The sequence below is a fragment of the Myotis myotis genome, unplaced genomic scaffold (assembly GCF_014108235.1).
Source record: "Myotis myotis isolate mMyoMyo1 unplaced genomic scaffold, mMyoMyo1.p scaffold_m19_p_18, whole genome shotgun sequence".
Classification (NCBI taxonomy): domain Eukaryota; kingdom Metazoa; phylum Chordata; class Mammalia; order Chiroptera; family Vespertilionidae; genus Myotis; species Myotis myotis.
In genome coordinates, this window is record NW_023416322.1 from 30,073,053 (window position 1) to 30,099,078 (window position 26,026).

At 38.2% G+C, this 26,026-nt stretch overlaps 1 protein-coding gene across 5 annotated transcripts; it reads right to left on the bottom strand.

Moving 5' to 3' along the window:
* Positions 1-904: 904 nt before the first annotated feature.
* On the bottom strand, positions 905-25,650 carry GOLPH3L (golgi phosphoprotein 3 like). 5 transcript variants are annotated; one of them, XM_036344138.1, is made up of 6 exons: positions 25,471-25,650; positions 24,890-25,011; positions 23,303-23,497; positions 7,600-7,731; positions 4,772-4,886; positions 905-3,353 (listed from the first exon to the last, which is right to left on the bottom strand). In XM_036344138.1, exons 3-6 carry the CDS (start codon positions 23,483-23,485, stop codon positions 2,926-2,928), a joined length of 858 nt encoding a protein of 285 aa, XP_036200031.1. In that variant the 5' UTR covers positions 23,486-23,497; positions 24,890-25,011; positions 25,471-25,650; the 3' UTR covers positions 905-2,925. The 5 variants fall into 5 exon arrangements, with proteins under 5 accessions (XP_036200031.1, XP_036200032.1, XP_036200030.1 ...); XM_036344139.1 differs by lacking the exon at positions 25,471-25,650 and adding an exon at positions 25,098-25,113; XM_036344137.1 differs by lacking the exon at positions 24,890-25,011.
* Between the last annotated feature and the right edge of the window lie 376 nt (positions 25,651-26,026).

Genomic DNA, 26,026 nt, shown 5'->3' on the forward strand with positions numbered 1-26,026 from the left:
CTTGGTTGCGGGCACATCCCCAGTGGGGAGTGTGCAGGAGGCAGCTGATCGATGTTTCTCTCTAATCGATGTTTCTAACTCTCCATCCCTCTCCCTTCCTCTGTGTAAAAAATCCATAAAATATATTTTTTAAAAAAAGTCAGAATTTTGGCCCTAACCGGGTGGCTCAGTTGGTTGGAGCATTGTCCCATGCTCCAACACCAAAAAGGTTGGGGGTTCAATCCCAGGCCTCCACGGGGGACTTCCACGCTGGAGGGCAACCAATTGATATCTCTCTCTCACATGGATGCTTCTCTCTCTCCGTCCCTCCCTCCCTTCCACTCTCTGTAAAAATCAATGGAAAAAAAAATCCTAAGGTGAGGATTATAAAAACAAACAAAAAAGAATTATGGGAACAATGCTTTGTCTGAAGTAAAAACAACAGGGAAGTATAAACAATCTTAGTAACTACATTTCTTATTGTTCCTTGTCCTGTAATCATTATTAACAAGAAGAGTAAGCTAATTATAAGCACAGTTATCCTTTCACATGTTAACTCTGTTGTAGTTACCTGTTACCTACATTTGGAACTTAAGACTTCCAGCTCTTTTTTTTTTTTTTTTTAAATATATTTTATTGAGTTTTTACAGAGAGGAAAGGAGAGAGATAGAGAGTTAGAAACATCGATGAGAGAGAAACATCGACCAGCTGCCTCCTGCACACTCCCCACTGGGGATGTGCCCGCAACCCAGGTACATGCCCTTGACCGGAATCAAACCCGGGACCCTTCAGTCCGCAGGCCGACGCTCCATCCACTGAGCCAAACCGGTTTCGGCAAGACTTCCAGCTCTTAAATTCAGGTGTCATGAGCGAGTAGATATTAATAGGAAAGAACATACACATTCTCTTCATGGTAAAAATGATATATAGTTGGATAACTTATTTTTATTAAGATGGAGACATTATTTGGACTTTACAACATTGGTTAGTGTTCAGGTTAGCCTTGATGTGCCCTGCCCCCCGTCTATATAGGTTACAGTTATAACATTTGTGTATTCTAATTTTCTACACAGGATGAAACAGAGGTTGGTATCCTAGTGTAAAGGCCTTGTGTGGAAAGTTTTTATTTCCAGCTAATTAACTGAAGTTGTAAAACTGCACAGAGACTAGAGAGCCAATATCTTTATTATACAGAAATGTGAAGGCCATATGCTTTAAATGAGAAGGTGATATGCAGTGGACATTCTGCAGATTAGGGACATCCTCATTTTATTGCGATACAATATAAAAATAAACACGACTAAGAGTTGTGAGAAAGAACTCAACTCAACTTCCATGCCCTCCAATTAAGCTGAAACTTTCCACTGGAAAAACCTGGTTTCAATTCATGCCAAATTGTTCAAATGGAAAGAAAAACTAAGGCAGATAGAGATACACATGGACTGGTTTTTGAATTTTTAGAGAGCCAGACTAAAGCTCTACTTCACCTCACATTGAGAGTTTGTTTCATGTTACAATTTATTTCTCTGGTTACCTAAGTGATACCTGCAGTGAAAAAAAGAAAGTTGAGCTCGGCAGTTTTGGGGGTGTTAAACAGGTTTAGAAAGGAAATGGAAATTATGATTCATTTAATTATTTCTGATCAGGAAGATTTAATATCAGCTCTGAGCCACCTGTATTAGCCCTTTGGCAGCCTATTTCTCTGTAATGGTCAAGAGGCAGGACCCATTACAAGTACTAGCATAATAAATGCTTGACATAAGCACAATTTGGTCCTCTATTTCCAAATACTGAACTTTATATCAGCATGCTTTTGGGAAAAAAAAGGGGGGGGGGCATGCTTTTGACATCAAACTGACCCTCCACATAGGATTTTTCTTAATAAGCTTCTCTTTGCACTCACTACTAAATTGAAAAAACATTTTAGAGATTTGGCTAGAAAGATGGTTGTGGATTAAATATAAACAAAATTATTTCCAGAATGTTTAAATATAGATAGAATTTATTAATTTATGCAGAAAGCAAAAAACAGGGAACAAAGAAAACCTGGAGTTTAGATATATTATCTAGATTCAGGATGCTGCTATTCAGCAATTGAAATTTACAACTTTCTCAGTTCAATCACAGCAGAAAGGTTTAAAATTGTCTGGAGGAATCAGGATAGTCATGTGCGAAAGGTGGAAATTCTGATACCACTTCCTTCCCTTAGAAATTGTAATGCTGATTGCATGAAGGAAGTGGTTGAGAGAGAGATATTTTTTTTCACTTAGATTTCTGTCCAATGATGGAGTAGGGTAATGCTAAGAAAGAGGTTAGAATGTATTTCTGATTATAAGGCTATGAGAATCAGGTAATCAAATTTGGAATATTCTCATTAGGTTAGAATAAGAAAGTGAGAAAATCACTAACAGGAAATAAAATCCCAGAGACTACCTACTCCAAAAACTAGTTTGTTTCCATTGACCCTTATTCAGAGAGGCAGTCATTTCAATAAGCTACATTACCTAGCAGAGCCTGAGAGACAAAGACTGAAAACATGTATTTTAGATAGAAAACAGACTTTAAAAAATGTAATAAATGGTTTGCTCTACATCTCATTCACAATCTGTGGCTGGAGAACAGCAAACACCACTTAGATAATCTTGCTTATCCAAAAGCACACTAGTTTGAAGTAAACTAAGAAATGAGAGAAAATGTTTACTGGGGATGTGTGGGCTCACCCCCAGTTTAGTCACCTCTGGAGTGGAGGTATAAGGAGAAATAAAGTCTGCTTATAAAGGTCAAGGTCTATGGAGAAGCCCTGAAGTTGCTTTCCCCAAATCACAAGTCTGATTCATGAGAAGGAAAGAAAATGATGAAAAACATCTCATCACACAAAACTCAGTGATAGTGTCTCTGATAGTCACCAGCCCAGCAGGGGAAAAAGGAGAAACCCACCTGCTGGCTTTAGGATTTATTGAAGGCTGCCAACACAGCCCAGATCATCTCTGTGGCACTGTGCTTTGTCCCTTCCACTTCAGGGTCCAGTTCTACTAGGTCCTTGGCTCGATTCATTGCCACATCATACTTGTCATCTGTCAGAGAGGAGAAGACATTTTCTAGTACGTCGGAGGAGTGGGCTAGCACCAGGAGTGCTAGTGTTCGCTTGTCCATACGCTGAGGGTCATTTACCCACCGCTCTAGGACACTATCTTGGATTTTTTTCACTAGTCGCTGTTTCTCTGTTGTGTTGGTCACTGGATGAGTAGTCATATCAAATAGGAGGAAATTCTGCTTCTCCGTGGTTAGAATGCCCTTCTCTACTAGGTTCTTTGCAATTCGCTCTCTTACATTTCTCAGCTGGTATTGTAATTTGAAGGGGTTCCAAGTCTCGCCTATGGGAAAAGAAATGAAAACTTAGAACAACACTATAAACTAACCAGACCGAACAAGACATCTTTTAGAACATTCCACCCTTTAACAGCAGAATATACATTCTTCTCAAGTACACATGGAGCATTCTCCAGGATAAACCATATGCTAGGCCTTAATAAATTTAAAAGGACTAAAAATATACAAAGTATGCTATCCAACCACAATGGAATTAAATAAAAAATTATTAACAGAAGGAAATTTGGAAAATTCAAAAATATATGGAAATTAAACAACATGCGTTGAAATAACCAATGGATCAAAGAAGAAATCACAAGGGAAATTTAAAAAATACTCTGAGTTGAATGAAAATGAAAACATATCAAAACTTATGGGATGCACCTTAAAGCAGTGTCAAGAGGAAAATTTACAATTCCAAGTGCTATTCTAGGAATGATGTCAAATCAATAATCTAATCTACCTTAAGAAACTATAACAAAAAAGAGCACTAAACCCAAAGCAAGCAGAAGAAAGGAAATGGTAAAGATTATAGTGGAAATAAACATAGAAAATAAAAACAATAGAGAAAATAAATCAAGAATTGGTTTCTTGAAAAGATAAATAAAACTGACAAGCCTAGACTGACCCAGGAAAAAAGAGAGAAAACTCAAATTACAATTAGGAATGAAAGAGGAGATATCACTATTGACCTTAAAGAAATAAAGAGGGTAATGAGGGGATACCATAAATAGAGAAAATTCTGACTAGATCAACAACAAGTAAATAGAGTGAATAAGTAACTTTAAAATTTCCCACAAGGAGCCGAAACCGGTTTGGCTCAGTGGATAGAGTGTCGGCCTGCGGACTGAAAGGTCCCGGGTTCGATTCCGGTCAAGGGCATGTACCTGGGTTGTGGGCACTTCCCCAATGGGGGATGTGCAGGAGGCAGCTGATCGATGTTTCTCTCTCATCGATGTTTCTAACTCTCTATCTCTCTCTCTTCCTCTCTGTAAGAAATCAATACAATATGTTTAAAAAAAAAAAAAATTTCCCACAAGGAAAAGTGTGGCCAAGACAGCTTTACAGGGAATTCTACCAAATATTTAAATACAATGCCAATTCTTCACAAATCTTTCAAACAAATCTTTCAAAGAATCAGAAGAGGAGGGAATACTTCCTTAATCTATACGGTATTACTCTGATACCAAAACCAGACAAAGACATCACTAGAAAATTACACACCAATATCCTAGGTATAAAGTATTCAACAAAATACTAGCAAAGCAAATTCAGCAACATATAACAAAGACTGCATAACATGATCAGTGAACCATCTGTACCTAACTGAGCCCCTTTAATTTCTGTACTTCTTTTCCTGACCTTAAGAGTAGGATAAAGATAACTAAGTGTAGGACTTCTGAATCATTTTGAGCCATCTTACCGGTGAGTAGCTCTATCCACGTCTGGACAGTTTCTGTGGGTTCAGTGGCTTTGATGTGTTTGAGAGTTTCATCCAGTAAAACGTCACCTGTTGGGCTGTCTGACTTCAGCAGTACCTTTTAGAAAGAAGAAACAAGGGACCCTGGTTCATTCAATTCACTCAAATTAAAATCTTTCAATATACCGTATGAACACTATTGGTTAAGTATTATAGAAAATGCAAAGCAGTATAATATACTGTCTCTGTTCTCAAGAAGTTGAAAAATTGCTCTAGCCGGCTTGTTTCCGTGGATAAAGCGTCCACCTGCGGACGAAAGGGTCCCGGGTTTGATTTCGGTAACTTGGTTGCAGGCTCCTCTTGGGCCCAGGCCTAGGCCGGGCCCTGGTCAGGGCTCGTGCAGGAAGCAACCAATCGATGTGTCTCTCTCACATCGATATTTCTGCCTTTCCCTCTCTAAAAATCAATGGAAAAATATCCTCGTGTGAGGATTAAAAAAAAAAAAAGTTGAATAATCTAGTATGGGGAGATAGTGAGGAGACAAAAGTACATTTGATGAGGGCCCTAGTGACAAACTGGATATAAATGATAATGGAGAAAAGATTCAATAATGATTCTTTGAGTCTGGAAAACCTACTTGCAAAACAATCAATAAAGGTAGGAAAATCAGGAAAAGAAGCCAGTTTTGGGGAAAAGTTAAGTTTGGTTTTAACTGATATGGGAGAGCCAGTTGAAATGCCTAGCCAATAGATAAATATGTTCCTGGGGCTGACAAAAGAAGATAGGCCTGCCACAACCGGTTTGGCTCAGTGGATAGAGGGTTGGCCTATGGACTCAAGGGTCCTGGGTTCGATTCCGGTCAAGGGCAAGTACCTTGGTTGCGGGCACATCCCCAGTGGGGGGCGTGCAGGAGGCAGCTGATCGATGTTTCTCTCTCGTTGATGTTTCTGGCTCTCTATCCCTCTCCCTTCCTCTCTGTAAAAAATCAATAAAATATATTTTAAAAAAAAGAAGAAAAAGGATAGGCCTGTCCGGCCAGTATTGCTCAGTGGTGAGTGTCAGCCATGAACCAGGAGGTAGCAGTTCAATTCCCAGTCAGGGTACATACCAGGGTTGTGGGCTCAATCCCCAGTAGGGGGCCTGCAGGAGGCAGCTGATCAATGCGCCCTAGCTGGTTTTGCTCAGTGGATAGAGCTTTGGCCCTTGGACTGAAGGGTCCCAGGTTCGATTCTGGTCAAGGGCATGTACCTTGGTTGCAGTTCCCCTGCCCTGGTTGGGGTGTGTGCAGTAAGTAACCAATTGATATCTCTCTCTCATATCGATGTTTCTCTCTATCTCTCCCTCTCCCTTCCACTCTCTCAATGGAAAAATATCTTCGGGTGAGGATTAACAATAGAAAAAGAGACATCAATGATGAGAGAGAATCACTGATCAGCTGCCTCCTGCACACCCCACACAGGGGATTGAGCCCACAATCGGGCATGTGCCCTTGACTGGAATTGAACCCGGGACCCTTCAGTCCGCAGGCCAAAGTTCTATCCACTGAGCCAAACTGGCTAGGGCTAAAAACATATTAAAAATGTTTTTTTAAAAAAGAAGGTAAGCCTAGGATTTAGTAGTTAGTATATGAAGGTACTACATGAAGCTGTAAAGGTAAATGTTATCTTTAAAAGGACATAAGTTACACAAAGGGATACAAACTTGAGACTTAGATGTTAAGGAATGGAGAAGTGCCGAAACCGGTTTGGCTCAGTGATAGAGCATCGGCCTGCGGACTGAGGGGTCCCAGGTTCGATTCTGGTCAAGGGCATGTGCCTGGGTTGTGGGCATATCCCCAGTAGGAGATGTGCAGGAGGCAGCTGATCGATGTTTCTAACTATCTCTCTCCCTTCCCCTCTGTAAAAAATCAATAAAATATATTAAAAAAAAAAAAAAAAAAAAAAAAAGGAATGGAGAAGTAAAGGAAATAGGGTACAGCTAGAGAAGTAAGTGAATCTATATATATAAAAGCCTAATATGCAAAGTGTCCCTTCAGGAGTTCAACCAACTGGGAGTTTGATCGCTTGCCATGACGTGCGCTGACCATCAGAGGGAGGCGCGGAATGAAGGAAGGCCCTGGCCAGCAGCTGGCAGCCAGGGAAGGGAGGCCCTGGCCAGCAGCTGCAGCCGCTAGGGACCCTACCTGTGTAGAATTTCGTGCACTGGGCCTCTAGTGTAATATAATAGAGGCCAAGAATTAAGAAAGTTTCAATTAGGAGAAGGTGGTCAAAGTGTCAAATGCCACATAGAGGTTAAAAGAGACAAAGACTGAAAAGAAACTGGTGATACATAAGAATGTGGTTTCAGCGCTAACTGCTAAGTATGACAGTGAAAGTGTGAGTAGAAAAAAATAGAAGAAAATGGAGACAGGAGTATGGCTAACATGCTGCAGAGGACTTGCAGAAAATGGAAGGAGAGAAATTGAATGATTATCTGAGGATGACCAGAGTTTAGCAAAGACTGCACCTGACCCACATGTTTACATACTCCTATATAATACTCTCTTCCATGTTAGAGTTTAGCTATGGAGGGAGGAATAATCAACAGCACCTTAAATGTGATTTTCTGCATAGAAAAGAAAGACAAAAGTATGAACTTCTTATTACTCTTTAGACTATTGGACCCTTGGATTTCTCCCTCTGATATAGAATAATTAAACCTATTAGACAATGGGACAACTGAGTCAGTGATATTTACCTTATCTCACTATTCAAATCTTTCTACTCCTCCAAAATGGACCATTGGCACCTGCCCTTTCATAAACTCAGAGAATGTCACAGAGGATGCTGTACCTTTCTGTCTAGTAGTCGCTTCTTACGCATGGTTGGGGGTTCCAGATAGATACGACCCCGCATGGCCAGCTCTATCAGGATGCCCCCTCGCAGGCCAGATGATATGCAGTCATTCCAGAAAGATGTGTAACCCTAGGAAAAGAGAAGAGAAAGAATGTTCTGAAAGAGATAGGGACTTGCAGCAAGCATCCTAAGAATGGTATACTCTGTTGTGTTTTGTTTCAGGTTATATTACATGAACTCAAAGCAAAGTATACAATAAAGGAATCTCTATTTAATTCCCTTAACCTACCCCCTCCCCAATTATGATTTTCTGTCTGACTTTTTAAGTTCTTTGTGTATTTGGCTATTAGTTAATAATTGGCAAATCAAACTTTAATTTTTGAGAAGAATTTTTAAAATCTGTTTCCATGACACTCCAAATTCAGTGTAGAATACAAATGAATTAAATAGAAAAATTTACAAACCATTTGAGTTTTTTACTCCTCCAAGATATGTATTAATAATACAAGCTATTTTGATGGGTGATATAGTTGAAATCCAGCTCTAACACTGACTAGTTAAGTTCCTTCGGTATGTGACCTAACCTTTCTCAAGTGATTATTTGTATGTCCTCATCTGTAAAATGGGGACACTAATATCTATCTTTATAAGTTTGCTGTGAGGAATAAATGAAATGTCATATACAAGAAAGAATTTATTACAGGGCCTGGCATATTGTAGGCACTTAAATGTTAGTTTCCCTTCCCTAGGTGGTATAGAGGATACAAAGACATGTACGAAATAGCCACTGTCTTAAGGAACTGAAAATCTAGCTGGAAAGACCATGCAAATTTCAGCAAAGTTCTGTGTTAATATAAAATTTAAATAAAAGCTCATTGTAAAAGCAGAAGAGAGAGGCATAAATGACTGTTGTAAGTTTGGTTTAGATGATAGTTATTCAAATTATATAAGTCACTTTTAGGCTAGAGTAGTCAGGAACTTTCATGGGACCTGAGCAGTGGTTTGAAGAAAAGGTTGAATTTGGCAGAGAGGGAGGGTTTTCCTCCAAATTCCACCTATTCTTCAAGAGGGCATTTTAACTAAAGTGTCAAGGAAGGAGGTCTCAAATATGTTTAGAGGTCAAACTCAAGGATTTAAAGAGAAATAATGAGACCAAGTTGGTTGGGGCCAGATGGTTGAAAAGCCTTGATGCTTTGAACTTTTTATTGAAAGGCAGTATTGAATCCTGAAGGTTCTGAGCAAGGAATTATGATGAATGCAAGGAACACCCATCAGAGCTGTTCAACACTCTTTAGCTATCTTTGGTTATGGCAATACCTCTCACTGGAGAGAAGCTGGGTGAGATGTTGGCAGGGACAGTTTATTATGGCTTTAAAGCAACACCAAAACTAATTACTTGTAATAGCAGTAAATAATTTTTTTATTAAACTTAAAAAAAATTTTCTTCAGTATTGCTTTGGAAATTAAATGCTCCACTTTTCTTTAGGAACATTATCCTTGACATTTTAACATGCAGCACAACAATTTAAAATTACTACAAGATCAGATTTATTTTTTAAATGAGTCAATACAGTAACCACTGTCCTAGTTGAGCAATATTTTATCTTTTTTTAACCTCACAAATTAGACATTATTAGCAGCATCATTACTTTATACAGGTAGCACTTGTTTAGATTTACTCAGATGCTTACCAATTTCCTTGCTCACCATTCCTTCTTGCATCTCAGACCTCCTTTCTGGTACCATTTTCCTTCTTCCTAAAGTAGAATTTCCTTAAGTGAAAGTCTGTTGGAGGCAAACTATTTTGTTTATCTGAAATGTCTGTATTTTACCATCATTCTTGAAAGACAGTTTCTCTGGACATAAAATTCTAACTTGATAGTTTTCTCTATCACATTAAAGATATGTCTTCCTCTTCTAGCTTCCATTGTGCAAGTGAGATCTATCATTTTTATTGCTTGTGGTTTCTTTGCGGTTGATTTGCCTTTTTCTTTGGTCCTTTAAGACCTTCTCTCTTGATGTTTTGCAGTTTGATTACAACATGACTGTGTGTGCATTTACTTATCTTATTTGGGATAGGCTTCTTATATCTGTAGGTTCATTTCTTAGTTCTTAAAAATTCTCAGTTCTTATCTCTAAGAATTTTGGCTTTCCTCTATTTTCTTTATATTTTTCTTCTGGGACTATCATTTTTCTTATCCTAGCTCCCCATGTCTTTTAACCTCTCTCTTTTAATATATTTTTATTGATTTCAGAGAGGAAGGGAGAGGGAAAGATAGAAACATCAATGATGAGAGAGAATCATTGATTGGCTGCCTCCTGCACACCCCCTATTGGGGATGGAGCCCACAACCTGGGCATGTGCCCTTCACTGGAATCGAACCCAGGACCTTTCAATCCACAGGCCAACGCTCTACTGAGCCAAACCACCTGGGGCTTAACCTCTCTTTTTATATTTTCCATTTTCTCTGTCTCCATACTACTTTCTGAAGAGTGATTTCATACCTAGCTTGCAATTTACTCTTGCCATTTGTATTTAATATGTTAAACTACCCCTGAGATTTTGGTTTCAACTATTCTTCATTTCTAAAACTCTATATAGTTATTTTTTACATTTGCCTGGTCATTTGTGATCATTTCTTTTTGTTGTACCTTTGATTCTTTTATTTCTTTAATAAATGTCACATATATTTTATTATCTGATCTGAAGTCCTTGAATGACCTATTATTTGTTATTTCTCCTGATTCCTTCTCATGGGTATTTGATTATTTGTATGACTGATTATATTTGATTAAGAGGTCCATATTTATTTTTTTGTGAATCTGAAAGATTGTGGAGACCTAAATTGAGGATGTCTTCCTTCAGAGAGGAAGATCTGCATTTGCTTCTGCTAACAGTTGGGCATGGGAGGTTTGAGGGAATGCCCCACAACTGGGACCACAGTTACATTTAGCTTCCCGCTTTTATCTTAACACCAAGATTTATTTCTAAAAAAAAAAAATTTATTTCTGACCACCAAATTCCTGAATCTCTGAACTGATTTGGCAATTTTCCCCAGGGCAAATTAGTTTATTGCTTACCTCTAGGATTTAAATTTTTTTTTTGGGGGGGGAATGGGGGGCTCTGAAGATTCCCTTTACTTTCTATTACATGTTTGAAATTAAGTTTACTCAAGACTTAATATCTGACCCCTATACTGACAGAGGTAGGGATTTTCCAATTCCATTATTCCCCTAGCCAGGATGATCTTTAAGCTCAAATCTAATTATATAACTCCCTTCCCCTCTGCTTAAAAATCTTTCAAATACTCCTCTCAGTCAAGTCCAAACTCCTCGGTATAGTAAAACCTCACTATAATGGACTAATTCAGGCAAGGGGGTGTCCCTTAAAGTTGAAAGTACATTATTAATAAAGCAGGTTTTCTGAACGCCTATGTTAAAAAATTGACAAATTAGTTTACTTGTTTTCACTTATGTACACACATTTGGTTAATTAAGTATGTATGAAAAATTTAGTTTCACAGAGAAGTTTTCTATATGTATTCCAGTAATTTTAAATTTATACTGAATAGGTCTAGCAAACATGTGTATTTGCCAGACACCGTGGGTAAATAAATGCACAGGGCTGGGAGGAGGCTCAGTGCACGTGGGAACATTGGCCGGCTCCTTAAATCTGCTGCAGAAAGTCACGCCACTAGAGCACAGAACCAATTAGCCTTGCAATGTAGTGTGATCACATGCTAGTCATTCAATATACACTGTTTACGAGCAGTGACTCTTGGATTTAAATATGTAGACTATAGTTGTAGATATGTAATATTTATTTATGTCAACAAAATTACTACAGTGTTTTTTCCAACATATGGCCTATTCACTGAAGTTTGTTAAAAGTTACAGCGAATTAATAACAAAAAATAAGAGAACCAAGATGGTGGCATAGGTTAACGCCGGAGTTTGCTGCCTTGAACAACTACTTCAAAAGTGAAACTAAAAGACGGAATGGACATCACCCTGAACCACAGGAACGCTGGCTGAGTGGAAGTCCTACAACTAGGAGGAAAGAGAAACGCATACGGACACTCAGAGGAGGCGCAGTTCTGAAGTCAAATTCTGAGGTGCAGACTGAGTGGAGTGGGCTGGCGGCGGAGGGCACGGTTGGCGTTTTCAATCAGAAGGGAGTCGCAGACTCTGAGCTCCAGATACAGGCGAGTCTTTAGGGACCCAGACTCAAACGGGAGAAGCGGGACTGTCTGGCTTCGGTCAGAGCGAGTGCAGCTTTCTCTCCGAGGTTTGCAGCGGGTGCTGGGACTCAGAGAGGCAGAGCCCCTGGGGACAGGACTGAGAGTCGCCATAACTGCTCTCTCCCGCCCACCCTGTTGATCCTGTGCGACCCACCCCGCCCAAGCCCTGCACAGAGGCATTTGCCGTATAGCCTCAGGCAAACACCAGATTAGCACCTCCCTAGAGGACAGAAGTTCTCTCACTGCAGACACAGCTGATTCTCATAGCCACTTGGCCTGGAGGTCAAACCCTCCCTGGTATTAGCTACAACAATCAAGGTTTATAGGACTGCGCACAAAGACCACTAGGGGGTGCACCAAGGAAGCATAACAAAATGCGGAGACAAAGAAACAGGACAAAATTGTCAATGGAAGATATAGAGTTCAGAACCACACTTTTAAGGTCTCTCAAGAACTGTTTAGAAGCCGCCGATAAACTTAATGAGATCTACAAGAAAACTAATGAGACCCTCGATGTTATATTGGGGAACCAACTAGAAATTAAGCATACACGGACTGAAATAACGAATATTATACAGACTCCCGACAGCAGACCAGAGGAGCGCAAGAATCAAGTCAATGATTTGAAATGCGAGGAAGCAAAAAACACCCAACCGGAAAAGCAAAATGAAAAAAGAATCCAAAAATGCGAGGATAGTGTAAGGAGCCTCTGGGGCAGCTTCAAGCGTACCAACATCAGAATTATAGGGGTGCCAGAAGATGAGAGAGAGCAAGATATTGAAAACCTATTTGAAGAAATAATGACAGAAAACTTCCCCCACCTGGTGAAAGAAATGGACTTACAGGTCCAAGAAGCACCGAGAACCCCAAACAAAAGGAATCCAAAGAGGACCACACCAAGACACATCATAATTAAAATGCCAAGAGCAAAAGATAAAGAGAGAATCTTAAAAACAGCAAGAGAAAGAAACTCAGTTACCTACAAGAGAATACCCATACGACTGTCAGCTGATTTCTCAACAGAAACTTTGCAGGCCAGAAGGGAGTGGCAAGAAATTTTCAAAGTGATGAATACCAAGAACCTACAACCAAGATTACTTTATCCAGCAAAGCTATCATTCAGAATAGAAGGTCAGATAAAGAGCTTCACAGATAAGGAAAAGCTAAAGGAGTTCATCACCACCAAACCAGGATTATATGAAATGCTGAAAGGTATCCTTTAAGAAGAGGAAGAGGAAGAAAAAGGTAAAGATACAAATTATGAACAACAAATATGCATCTATCAACAAGTGAATCTAAGAATCAAGTGAATAAATAATCTGATGAACAGAATGAACTGGTGATTATAATAGAATCAGGGACATAGAAAGGGAATGGACTGACTATTCTTGGGGGGGAAAGGGGTGTGGGAGATGCGGGAAGAGACTGGACAAAAATCGTGCACCTATGGATGAGGACAGTGGGTGGGGAGTGAGGGTGGAGGGTGGGGCGGGAACTGGGAGGAGGGGAGTTATGGGGGGGAAAAAAGAGGAACAAATGTAATAATCTGAACAATAAAGATTTAATAATAATAAAAAATAACCTGTTAATGATAAGCAAATCTTGGTTAAAAGCATTTTAAAATTAACAGGGTGGTACTTTTCACAGGACATACAGATCGAAGTTTTCTCCATTAAATCCAAAGTCTGTTAAATCAAGGTCCACAAAATCTAGGGTTTACTGTATAGCACTCAAACGAGGAGGCTATTTATTATTCTCTTTCTGGCCTCTTTCCCCTAGAACACTATGCTCTAGCTTTCCAAAACTATTTTAAGTACTCTTAATGCATCATTTTTGCCTATTGGACTTTGCACACACAAAGTTGTTGTTTTTTTTAAAATATATTTTTATTGATTTCAGAGAGGAAGGGAGAGGGAAAGAGAAAAAGAAACATCAATGATAGAGAATCATTGATCAACTGCCTCCTGCACGCCCCCTACTAAGGATAGAGTCCGCAACCTGGGCATGTGCCCTTGATCGGAATTGAACCTAGGACCCTTCTGTCCACAGGCCGACGCTCTATCCACTGAGCCAAACCAGCTAGGGCATAAAGTTTTTTTTTGTTGTTTTTTTAAAAATATTTTTATTGACTTGAGAGGGAGAGAGAGAGAGAGAGAGAGAGAAATATCAATGATGAGAGAGGATCATTGATTGGCTGCCACCTGCACGCCCCACAGTGAGAATCGAGTCCGCAACCTGGGCATGTGCAACCTGAGCATGTGCCCTGACCAGGAATGGAACCATGACTTCCTGGTTCATAGGTTAACGCCCAACCACTGAGCCATGGCTAGGCCACACACAAAGTTCTGTCTAGAACAGCGGTTCTCAACCCCTTTGGGGGTCGAACGACCCTTTCAAAGGGGTCGCCTAAGACCATCGGAAAATACATATATAATTACATATTGTTTTTGTGATTAATCACTATGCTTTAATTATGTTCAATTTGTAACAATGAAATTGGGGGTCACCACAACATGAGGAACTGTATTAAAGGGTTGCGGCATTAGGAAGGTTGAGAACCACTGGTCTAGAACCAATACTTTTCTTTCTCCTACAGGATTCACATCTTCCTTGTAACCTTCTCTCACATTGTCTTTCCCTCTATCATCTGGGTTAGGTACCTCACCTGGGTGTGCCTAAGTATATATACTTCTCCCCTATCATTTAGTATATCACATTGCAATCAACAGTTTAACCTCAGACTATAAATTCCTTAAGGAGAGCGTATCTGATTGATACATAGTATTTCTCTATAAATGTTTCTTGAAATATGTTTCAAGAATTTTATAATTGAAATATGTTAACCTGGTAAAAACTCAGCTTGAACCATACATCCCTAGATATATCCAAATTTCCTGAGGGCCTGATTCTAGACTCAAAGCTGGGATTACTTCCCTCCATTGCCTGCCTCATGGCTACTTCAAGGACAAAGTAAGTTTTTTTTTTAGGTTAATACTTGGTTTTATACAATTTAGTAGCCTAATTAAGGTTAAACTATAACTTATGTCAGAATAAGTAATTTACTTAGGTCATAACTTTACTAGTATATCCTGGTGACTATAAATTTTAACAGGTGTGCAAACATTTCAGCTGGTATTAAGCAATTAGAAGAAAGTTTTCCTTTGTTTTCTTATTTCTTCCTAACTATATACCTTCTGTTTCAGTGACAGTGATGTCAGATTGTCAACAGAACGGTGAGAAGCATGGTAAATAAAGAAACAGAGACCAGGATGTAGAAACTGTATGTTTTTTAATATTACCCTTTTCTCATCCTAGTAGCTCATAACATGCGAAACTCTTAAAAGAGTTTTTAAACTTCCTTTTTATTAAGTCATATACCATAATGGAAAAAGTATAAAAGTACACATGTGGAGTTTTAAAAAATAATTATAATTCTAAGGTCCATTTCCCCTCTAAATATATGTAGCTGCCTCAATATATTCTCAATCTACAATAAAGAGTCTGTGTTAAAGGGCCACTGCTTTAGTATGCAGGATGATCTAGCACATACATGCTAAAGTTTACCACTTAATCATTAAATTTAATTATCTCAAATACAGGAGGGAAAAGAGAGAAAAATTCCCTCTCTTCCCCCCTTCCTCTCTCTAGAATAAAAAAAGAAAAAAAGAAGAAATATTCATTTGTGTATTGGTTGAACAAATTCCTAGAAGAAACTTTTGAATCAAAGAGTATACACATTTAAATTTTTGATAATGTCATTTTGCTCTTGTGAAAGGCTGGCAATGAGATTTCAATAAATTCTGTCAATATCTTATGACGAATTTCCACCTAGTCAAGTATTCCTTATTCAAACTTCCTTGAAGATACACCTTAAAACAACTCTGGCCGTAGTCGGTTTGGCTCAAGTAAATAGAGCGTCAGCCTGAAGACTGAAGGGTTACAAGTTAGATTCCAGTTCAGGGCATGTACCTTGCCAACCAATCGATGTATCTCTCTCACATTGATGTTTCTCTGTTTCACCCCTCCCTTCCACTCTCTCTGAAAATAAAAAGGGTGAATTTAAAAACAAACAAACAAAAAAACCCCAACAACTCTGAAGGTTAAAAATGTTAAAGTTACCTGCATGACATAAAATGCAAAGGAACCTAAAGCATCATTTTTTAATGCTTATAAGGAGTTTTTAAAAATAATGTTAGAAAGTCCTTATGATAAAGTTATGTGAAAAATAGCCAAATAAATAATTGTGTAATCAAGATTACTGCAATTATGTAAAATATTTTAAAAAATGGTTTTCTAATTTTTAAAATGGTTTTCAATTTCCCCCCCCCCAAATTATCTACATTAAGAAAATGTCACTTTATTAGGAAAAAAAATCAGAAACAAATCCTTCCCTCCCCCCAAATCTGAAGTTTCGACATTAAATTGCTTAATTTTCCATGAAAGAAGGAATCATAAGTGTCTTCCAGAAACTTTTTCTATATGGTATGCTCACACCTTAGAAGAGCAAAACGAGGTAAATGCAGGTACATTTTTTATTTTCAAATAGTTTCCCCCCCCCCGATTAAATAGTATACATATATTTTAGAAATTTGAAAATAAAAAATAAAATAAAAATTACTCTTAAATTCCATCATTCTATTATCATTTGGGTGTATATAAAATCGTATTTTTCTTTATACATATAATACACATATCTTCTCTCCTAGCCACCAATTTTCCCATCTGTTTCTTCTTCCCCAACCTTAATTCTGGGGCTTTTCTTCATAGAACAGCAGTGTGTGAAAATTACGGAATGGAATGTATGCATACATTATAAACTTTCATAGTGGAGAATAGAGATAGAAGGGGCAAACCGGCACTGGGCAATACAATTTTGTTTTTAATCTTCACCCGAGGATATTTTTTCCATTGATTTTTAGAGAGAGTGGAAAGGAGGGGAGGAGGGAGAAAGGGAACTATGGATGTGAGAGAGACACATTAATGGTTGCCTGCGGCATGTGCCCCAACTGAGGAGGGATCAAACCTGACCTCCAGAGCTACCATATTCAAATGTCCAGTTTTCAACCAAAAAAACCCAATAATTATAGACATATAGAAAAACAGTTCTGAACACTCTTAAGTTATACAAACAACATATGAAGGGGAGATAATCTCAATTCCAGGTATTTCAGAAGAGAACAGTGTACATTAGGGGGTTGGAAGGTTAGGGAAAGGCAGGCTCTCGAAAGAGTTTAAACTATATTTTCCTATTGTTAGAATAGGGCTTTGGTCTTTCAGTTTATTTCCTTTTGTACCAATAGTAAATAATTCTTTTGGGTTATATGACTGGAAATAATAAAAACAATACAGAAGTTATTTTTTAACAGTCTAGGTTAATAAAAACCACAAAACTTGACAAACGAGTCCTGATACACTTCCTTATTCACACTTGTCAGCAATAGCTACTAACAAGAGATTTATTGTTCATTTTGTTCAATCAGGAAACTAAAAGGTCAGGTACTGGTCTAAGTAATCTTTTAATCTTTTAATTTTAAGAAAATGTTTTAGGACTGAGCAACTTTCGAAGAGTAGCATTTTTTCCATCTATAGTCATCCACTGACAAGTTATGTACTGACTTACTGATTTTTTAAAATTTCTTGACTAGTTCACTGAAAGTTTTTTTACCAACTTAGAAAAGCTTGAACTTCTAGTCTCCCACTGCTAATAAATTACAATGAGTGAATTATAACCAATAGAAAATCATTAGTAGCTTGAAAAAGCTTAGCATGAACGTGTTTTATAATTTAAGATAAAAGTGTTATCCAGTCTACTTTATCATTTTTTTATATGTATGAATAGTGGCATTGTTTGAAAGAACATAACTAATCAGTACTAGAATATTCTTAGCAGCATTGTTGATAATAATAACTCCTGAATGTTCATTAGCCAGTAGTATGAGTGAATGGTGGTATATTCAGATAACAAAATACTATATTGCAGTGAACTGAATTAAATTATATGCAGCAATATGGATGAATCTCAAACATCATATTGAACAAAAAATATATAACAGTATTAACCCAATAACATGAATTTTATAAGGAGGCAAAATTAAAATACTTTGTTCAGGGATATATATACATGTACAACTACAGGAGGAAGGGCAGCATGTGATTAGAGAAGTGCACAAGAGGATGCTTCTAGGATGCTGATTGTACTCTATTGGTGGCGGTTACATGAATATTTGCTTTAAAATTACTTGATGCCGAAACCGGTTTGGCTCAGTGGATGGAGCGTCGGCCTGCGGACTGGGGGGTCCCGGGTTCGATTCCGGTCAAGGGCATGTGCCTGGGTTGCGGGCATATCCCCAGTGGGGGATGTGCAGGAGGCAGCAGATCGATGTTTCTCTCTCATCGATGTTCCTGACTCTCTATCTCTCTCCCTTCCTCTCTGTAAAAAATCAATAAAATATATTTAAAAAAAAAAAAATAAAATAAAATAAAATAAAATTACTTGTTAAGCCCAGCCGATGTGGCTCACTGGTTGAGCACTGACCCATGAACCAAGAAGTCACTGGTACGACTCCTGGTCAGGACACATGCCCGGGTTGTGGGCTAGATCCCTGGTGGGAGATGTGCAGGAAGCAGCTAATTGATTTTTCTCTCTCATTGATCTTTCTATCTCTCTATCCTTCTCCATTCCTCTCTAAAAATCAATAAAAACAAAAAAATTACTTGTTAAATTGTACATAAATGCTAAATACTTTTCTAGATACGCTATATTTCACAATTTTAGAAAAGTTAAACAATAAAACACAGAGCTGCGTGTCTAATTCTGTTTGGTACTTAAATTTCAAAACATCCGAATTTATTTACAGGAGATAGGATGCTTTTAAATATGGGCAATTATTCCAGTTGCAAATCACTAAAATTATCACAAACATCCCACTTATGTACTTTTTTCTTACATCCTGTCTCTCCACAGACTTTTTTTTTTAAATATATTTTTACTAGTGACCTAGTGCACAGATTCGTGCACATTGAAAGGAAATTAATTAGAAGGTGGCCAGCAGGCCAGGACTAGGTGAGATGGGCCGGACATGCCCTGGAGCCAACATCCACAGTCCTTCCCTGTCACCTGCGGGGTAAGCGGGGTCCCTCAAGCAGGTGGGGTCCCTCAAGCAGGTGGGGTCCCTCGGCCTGGCCCATAGGGATCGGGCAGAAACCGGCTCTCCGACATCCCCCAAGGGATCCCGGAGTGAGAGAGGGCACTCTGTAAAGTTGCTGTCATACAGGGTGTGGAATGCAAAAGCAAGTGTGCAGTAAACCAGATTCAGGGCTGACAGTGCCTCAGCAACAACATAACCCACAGCTGAAGGTGGATCTGCACAGCCAGCGAGGAATCAGGCTCCCTCCTCTCTGGTTTCAGGTCCCGAGAACCACCACTGCCAAGTCACTGCAGCTCTGCACTGAGTGTCTGACCCAGGGATGGGCAAACTTTTTGTCTCGAGGGCCACAATGGGTTCTTAAACTGGACCGGAGGGCCGGAACAAAAGCATGGATGGAGTGTTTGTGTGAACTAATATAAATTCAAAGTAAACATCATTACATAAAAGGGTACGGTCTTTTTTTTTTTTAGTTTTATTCATTTCAAACGGGCCGGATCCGGCCCGTGGGCCGTAGTTTGCCCACGGCTGGTCTGACCCATGGTGGGTCATAGTGTCATAGTGACCAGTTGGATGGTCGGACACTTAGCATGTTAGCCTTTTATATATATACTAGAACCCCGTTGCATGAAGGTTCGCGCAATAGGCCTTCCTTCCCCTGGCTGTTGGCACCAGTTTTCCTCCGGCACCCGGGACCCAGGCCTTTGGTATGGCCGCAGCGGAGAAGCCAAGACTCTTCAGTCTTCAGTCTTTGCTCCGTGCCTGTGTATGCAAATTAACTGCCATCTTTGTTGGGTTAATTTGCATAGTCGCTCTGATTGGCTGGTGGGCATAGCAGAGTGACACCAATTTGCATGTTTCTCTTTTATTAGTGTAGGTATATTGATTTCAGAGAGGAAGGGAGAGGAAGAGAGAGATAGAAACATCAATGATGAGAGAGAATCATTGATCGGCTGCCTTCTGCACACCCCCTACTGGGGGTTGAGCCCACAACCTGGGCATGATGAAAAGCTTTTATGTCCCAGTGCATAGTAAGTATTCAATAAATGGCAATACTAGGAGAAAGCTTTGCAAAACAGGAAAGAGGGTTAAAAAATATTATCCACAAACTAAAAATATTACCATCAAGTCAAAAGCATTAATAGGCTCACTCCTCTTATAGGTAACTTAAGAATAAAGATTCTCATAAAGGGAAATTTTAAATATACTAGCAATTTAATTAAAGCATTAGTTGTCCATGAGTCAGTAATATCTATGGCAAAATTCTTATCACAGGCTATAACAGGAAATAAATCTATTTTATTTTAGTCAGGCTGGGACTCAAATTTAATTTTCTCAGTTGAGGTCAGTGTTATTGAACTGAGATAACATCTAATTTTAAGTGTACTTGAAAGGTTAGATTCTTCAACATATATTTAAATTTCCTGATTATTTTCATAAGACAATGAAGCTTAATATTTTCAAACCAGTCTGTGGCCACTACTCCTCAGAAGAATCTTAAGAAAGGGATGACAGTAATATTTGACAAGCAATTTGACTATGGCCTACTCTCATTCCTTTCTAGCCCCACAATTCTTGAAGTACTAATCTCTTTGTATTATCTTCCACTTACATGCTTTTGAAACAGATGTAATTTTTCAAAATTATAGTATTGATTTATAAACAGAAAGTCTTATGGAAATCTTCAGCAAAAGTTAATTTTGGGACTTTGGGATACAAAGTTTAACATTTAGGATTTTTCTTTGACACATCACAAACTCAAACCATGTAAAACAAGAAATAATACATAGTAAAATATAAACGCAGAAACAAAATAGAGCGAAAATATCACTAAGTCCTTAATTTGGACACAACAATGAAATGAGCTTTGCTGTGTTCACTAGGCTAATCCTCTTTTGCTTAAAGGAAAGAGTCTAAATGTCTCTGCCTAGAACTCAAAATCCTCCATACTCTGAATCTAATATGTCAATTTTGATTCTCATTGTTCTCCAAGAACAGAGCCTACTTCAGTCATACTGGTTACTTAGTTATCTCCCAAACTCATCAAGTTCATGATACCTTTGCTTACTCAGGTTCCCCTCATCCACAATGTATTCCCTTCTCTCCATTTCTATCAATCTTACCCATTCTTAAAGGCCCAGCTTGTTTTACTCCCTTCTATTCTTCCCCAGATTATTCCAACTCATGATGATCTCTCCTCCTTTTAACTCCCTTGGCTCCTATTGTTCTAACATGGAAAGACTTGTTTTTTCTTTAAAAATCTTTTGAATTGTGAAATATAATGCACACATAGGAGAGTACATGAAAGATAAAAACAATGAATTATCCCTAAGTCAATATCCATGAAATATCCCACAAGTACAGACACAGAAAACTGCTAGTACCCAGAAAACCCCCTCATTCGCTTTTCTAATGACTAAAACCTCCTCTCCCCTCCCACAAAAATGTAACCACTCTCCTAACAACTATGGTAATTCCTTTCCTGCTGTTCTTTATAGTTTTATCATCTCTAACATGCAACCGCAAATACTATAGTGTTTTGAATTTTATATATATAGATTCATATAGTATGTAATCTTTTGTGTTTGGACTCCTTTACTGAACATTACATGAGAATTATACATGTTTTGTAACAATGTTCATTTTCATTCTAAAAATATACTCATTTATTTAATATATTTTTATTGATTTCAGAGAGGAAGGGAGAGGGGGAGAGAGAGATAGAAACATCAATAATCAAAGAGAATCATTGATTGGCTGCCTCCTACATGCCCCACACTGGGGATTGAGCCTGCAACCCAGGCATGTGCCCTTGACTGGGATCGAACCTGGGACCCTTCAGTCTGCAGGCTGACGCTCTATCCACTGAGCCAAGCTAGCTAGAGGTATACTTATACTTATTTAAGTAAATATACTCATTTTTATCCATTTTACTGTTGATGATCCTTTGGGTTAACTTTTATCTCCAGTTAGAATACAAATTTCTTGGGGGCAGGGACCACTTATGCTATTTTATATTTACTTTAGTATTTGCATAACACTAAGCACATAATGGGTGTCCCCAATCACACTAAATATTGATTAAATAAATCTACTTTGGGAAATAAGAAGAAAATGAGTAGAACTGGAAATCAATGTAACATTTTTAGAGATAGTTATGTAACTGGCATTTTGGAAAACTAGTACTACTACTTTAACATATCCAAAGGTTTGACCTCTTCTGTTTATTTGCACCTAAGGATTTATCCTTTTTTAGTCTTCCTGAAACAACTGAAAGCTAAAAACTTAATTTAGCATATTCAAAAATGAAATTAGAACAATTAGAAAGGTAATTAATTTTTATTTGCCCATCTTTGTACAGTATCTCACCAATATGTTGAGTACCCACTATGATTATAGCTCTAAATGAGATGCTTTATTTTTTAAATTCTATTTCCCTAAGTTTATATCAACTACTATAAATTTAGACAAATGAAGACAAGTCCAGAGGCAGTTTCTCTACAGAACAAAAGCAAAAATCCAATATGTAGGGTCAGCAGGAAATTAATAATTTCTATTCAAAACTAAAACGAAATAGCTTCTTAGTTCTAATATGCTCTGCTTCTAGAGTCAGTGAATGTTTCCTCCGCACTTATGTAAGCATTTCAAGACAGTATTTATACCATCTAATCTTCAGACCTACTCTGACATTCTTTTAGAGATTCAGTTTTGCTTTTTCATTTATTTGACCTTTTTTTAATCCTCACCTGAGGTTATAAAATTAACCTCAGATAGAGAGGAAGGGAGAGAGAAAGACAGAGGTAGGGAGAGAGAAAGAGAAACATCCAAGTGAGAGAGAAATATCAATGGCCACCTCCTATAGGAGCCCCAACTGAGGATCAAACCCAAAACCCAGGTATGTTCTCTGATCGGAATCGAACCTGCAACCTTTTGGTGCAGGGGACAATGCTCCAACCAACTGAGCCACCCGGCCAGGGCTGGGCCTTCTTTCTAATTTAATAAGAGGTTATTTCAGTATCACTATCACTTGGGACACTGTAACTACAAAAACTTTACACTGTGTTATATCTTCTCTTGTATCCTCTAAAATTTTGGAATAATTTTGTAATTAAATTACACTTCAAGTAATTGCACTTCTGGATTTTACCCTCTGAGTATCAGCTAACCGCCAAAATTTCTCATTCCTCATTAAGATGTCCACAGCATAATTCTAAGGCCAACCTAACATTAATACAAATATTCTATTCTATTACTTCCTAAAAACATTTCAGTATTTAAGTCTTTGGGATGGCTCAGCCGACCCAACTACATTACCTCTTTATCTTTTAGTCCCAGGAGCAATACTTCTTCCATAAGGGTGAGGCGAATATCCTTAGAGTCTCCAGAGTCTTCATTGTCTGAACTCCTGTCTTGATTAGTATCTTCCTCACTTTCTACCTTCTTTTCAGGGTTCTTGCCTACTTCCATACGACGGGCACGGTGAGTTAAAGTGGTCATTCTGAACTGTTTCTGGAAGGGTGATGAAAAATATTTATAGTGTGCTTATGTAAATAAATACATATAGATACTTATACATGCATACCAAAATGTTTATGAATAAGAAATATTTATAACTTAGAGAAAGAAAGAGTAATGACCAGAAAAATTAAGTGGGTAACATAATTCAATATCTTCCAAAGTACATAACTTAAATACACAGAAGGCACTGGCAAGAAATCAAATCAGTAATTTTAAAGACCAGTAGAAATAATCATCTTTTAAACCTGTTGATTTCTTGTGCATAATCTATAACCTAGGAGTGACTGTCTATCATTGTGACTCCTCTTTCACAAAATGGATCCTCCCCAAGTTAAATAATATGGGACAGCAAAAAACTGTGAGCATCCAGTCCAAATATGCATATGATAATTTATATAGAACTTCTATAAACATTCAGTGGCACATTATAAAGCATACACAAAAAATTATAAAGTAAAAAATTTAAAAAACTAAATAGAAATAGATGTTCTAATATTTTCTTCCCAAACCCTAATGACTCACTTAGGAGATCACTACTTTAGAGAATAACACTCAGAAGATCATGTGTAGTAATTCCAGAAAACTTTCATCTCTATTCATCTTGCAAACAAAACAGCTACAAACAAACAAAAATACTGGCAAGAGAATGTTAAAAGATTAGCAAATTCTTTCTAAAAAAAAAAAAAGAAAATCAAAGCACATGCCCTTTTATACCAAGTACTACATTTGTTTTAAAATCTAGTCAGGAGAAATTGCACTGTCATTTGTAATGAAGTTTAAGTTAGCTTACTTTGAGCTAAACCTAAATGCCAGTTGTTAAGATGATATACAATAAATATATTTTTTATCAGCAATTGTTTAAAAGAATATATTTTGCAACATCAAAAGAATGCATTCAAGCCCTGGCCAGTGTGGCTTAGTTGGTTGGAGTGTCCTCCTATGCACAGAAAGGTTGCGGGTTCCATCCCCAGGGGGGACGTTTAAAGGAGACCACTGATGTTTCTCTCTCTCTCTCTCTCTCTCTTCCTTCCCCCTCTCTCTGAAATCAGTAAAACATATCCTTGAGAGAGGATTAAAAAAAAGAGAGAAGAATGCATTCAGGAACCTCTGCGACTGAATCCCATTCTATCTTTTCTCAATTATTTCCCATTAATTCCAATTCCATACTGTGAACAAACCATTTCTCAAACATGTGCCATGTCTTTCACCTCTGCTCCTCTGTACATGTTGGAGTTCTCTCCCTTTCCTCCTACTCTTTAAATTCTACTTATTCTTAAAAGGCCTATTGAGGCTTAAGTGAGTCTCCTCCATTACCCATGTCCCATGGTCAGAATTGGTCTCTCCCTCAGCTGTACTTTCAAAACTTTATTTATACTTACTTACTTTAAAGTATTTATTATAGTCTGGCTGTCTCTCAACTGTAAACTTCTTGAGGGCAGAGATATTGTCTTCTTAGGCTTTTTTTATTCTCCATAGCAACTAGCACAAGGTCTTTAACGTTGTAACTGCTCAATAAATATATACTGATTAAAATGAATTCTCAGAAATGCATGTGAACTTTTAAAATAGAAATACAAATTAAGTAACTTACAAAAGACTCTTTGTACAGGACTATATTTCAAATATAATTCTTGGTAGGAGGTGGAAAGAGTGAAGGACGAAGAGAACCATGAAATAAATAAAATGCTTAAGGGCATTAACCTTATCTGGCACTGTGAATAGGGCTTATTTCCTAACCCAGTCCAAGAAACTTTAAATCTTGGGGGAGGGGGAAGGGAAAGAGGGGGGGGTTTCTTTGAGAAATGAATCTCCCCTCCCCGTGGACATTTACTAGTTAAAAATCCTATTAAAAAAAGGCAAAAAATTTAAATAAATCAAAACCACCTTTTCCCCATAAAATAAAAAATTTGGAGGGTTTTGGTTTATTTTTTGACGTTACGAAATGCATTTCCCCGGTTGCTTACCTGACGTTACTCCTGGGTTACGGCCCGAGGGAGGCTGCAGCTTGCACTCTACTTTAGGAGAACACCTGTCCTCCACCCAATCCCCTACCCTTGTCCTAGTAGGTGAAAAACTTCCCAGCCAAGGAAAGAGCACAAACTTCCTGATCCTTCGCTGCAGAAAAGGAATAACACATCAGCTTCCTCAGGATCACTAGGCAACCTACCTTGGTGTTTCTTCATTGGACCAATCAGAAACCGCCATGGTTAAGTCCAGCCAATCGGAGCTTACGAGGGGAGGCTCTCCCCTCCCCCCCATTGTGTTGCGATCCAGACAAACACCACTAAAAGGAGGCAGGTTTGGGTTGAACCTGACAGCTGGTCAATCCAATGAAGGAACCTCGGTACAATAGAGGAGAGGCCTGAGCTCCCAAGCCCCATCGAACCGGCCAATCCAAATGTTAAGTAAGCTAGCTCCAGCTGCCGAGCGAGAGGTTTCTGTTGGTCAATCTCAGTGTAACAGTGTATGCTAGCACAATAAAGTGAGGTGTGTTGGGATACAATAAAGCTAATAATAAAC

Bases quoted from the DNA above. Each gene is read 5' to 3' on its own strand.
- GOLPH3L (XM_036344137.1), bottom strand. From the start codon at position 23,485: ATGACCACTTTAACTCACCGTGCCCGTCGTATGGAAGTAGGCAAGAAC. The intron at 4,887-7,599 runs GTACAGCATCCT...TCTTTCTAAAAG, and splicing joins AGCGACTACTAGACAGAAAG to GTACTGCTGAAGTCAGACAG. The intron at 3,354-4,771 runs GTAAGATGGCTC...CTTTTCCCATAG, and splicing joins GTGGATAGAGCTACTCACCG to GCGAGACTTGGAACCCCTTC.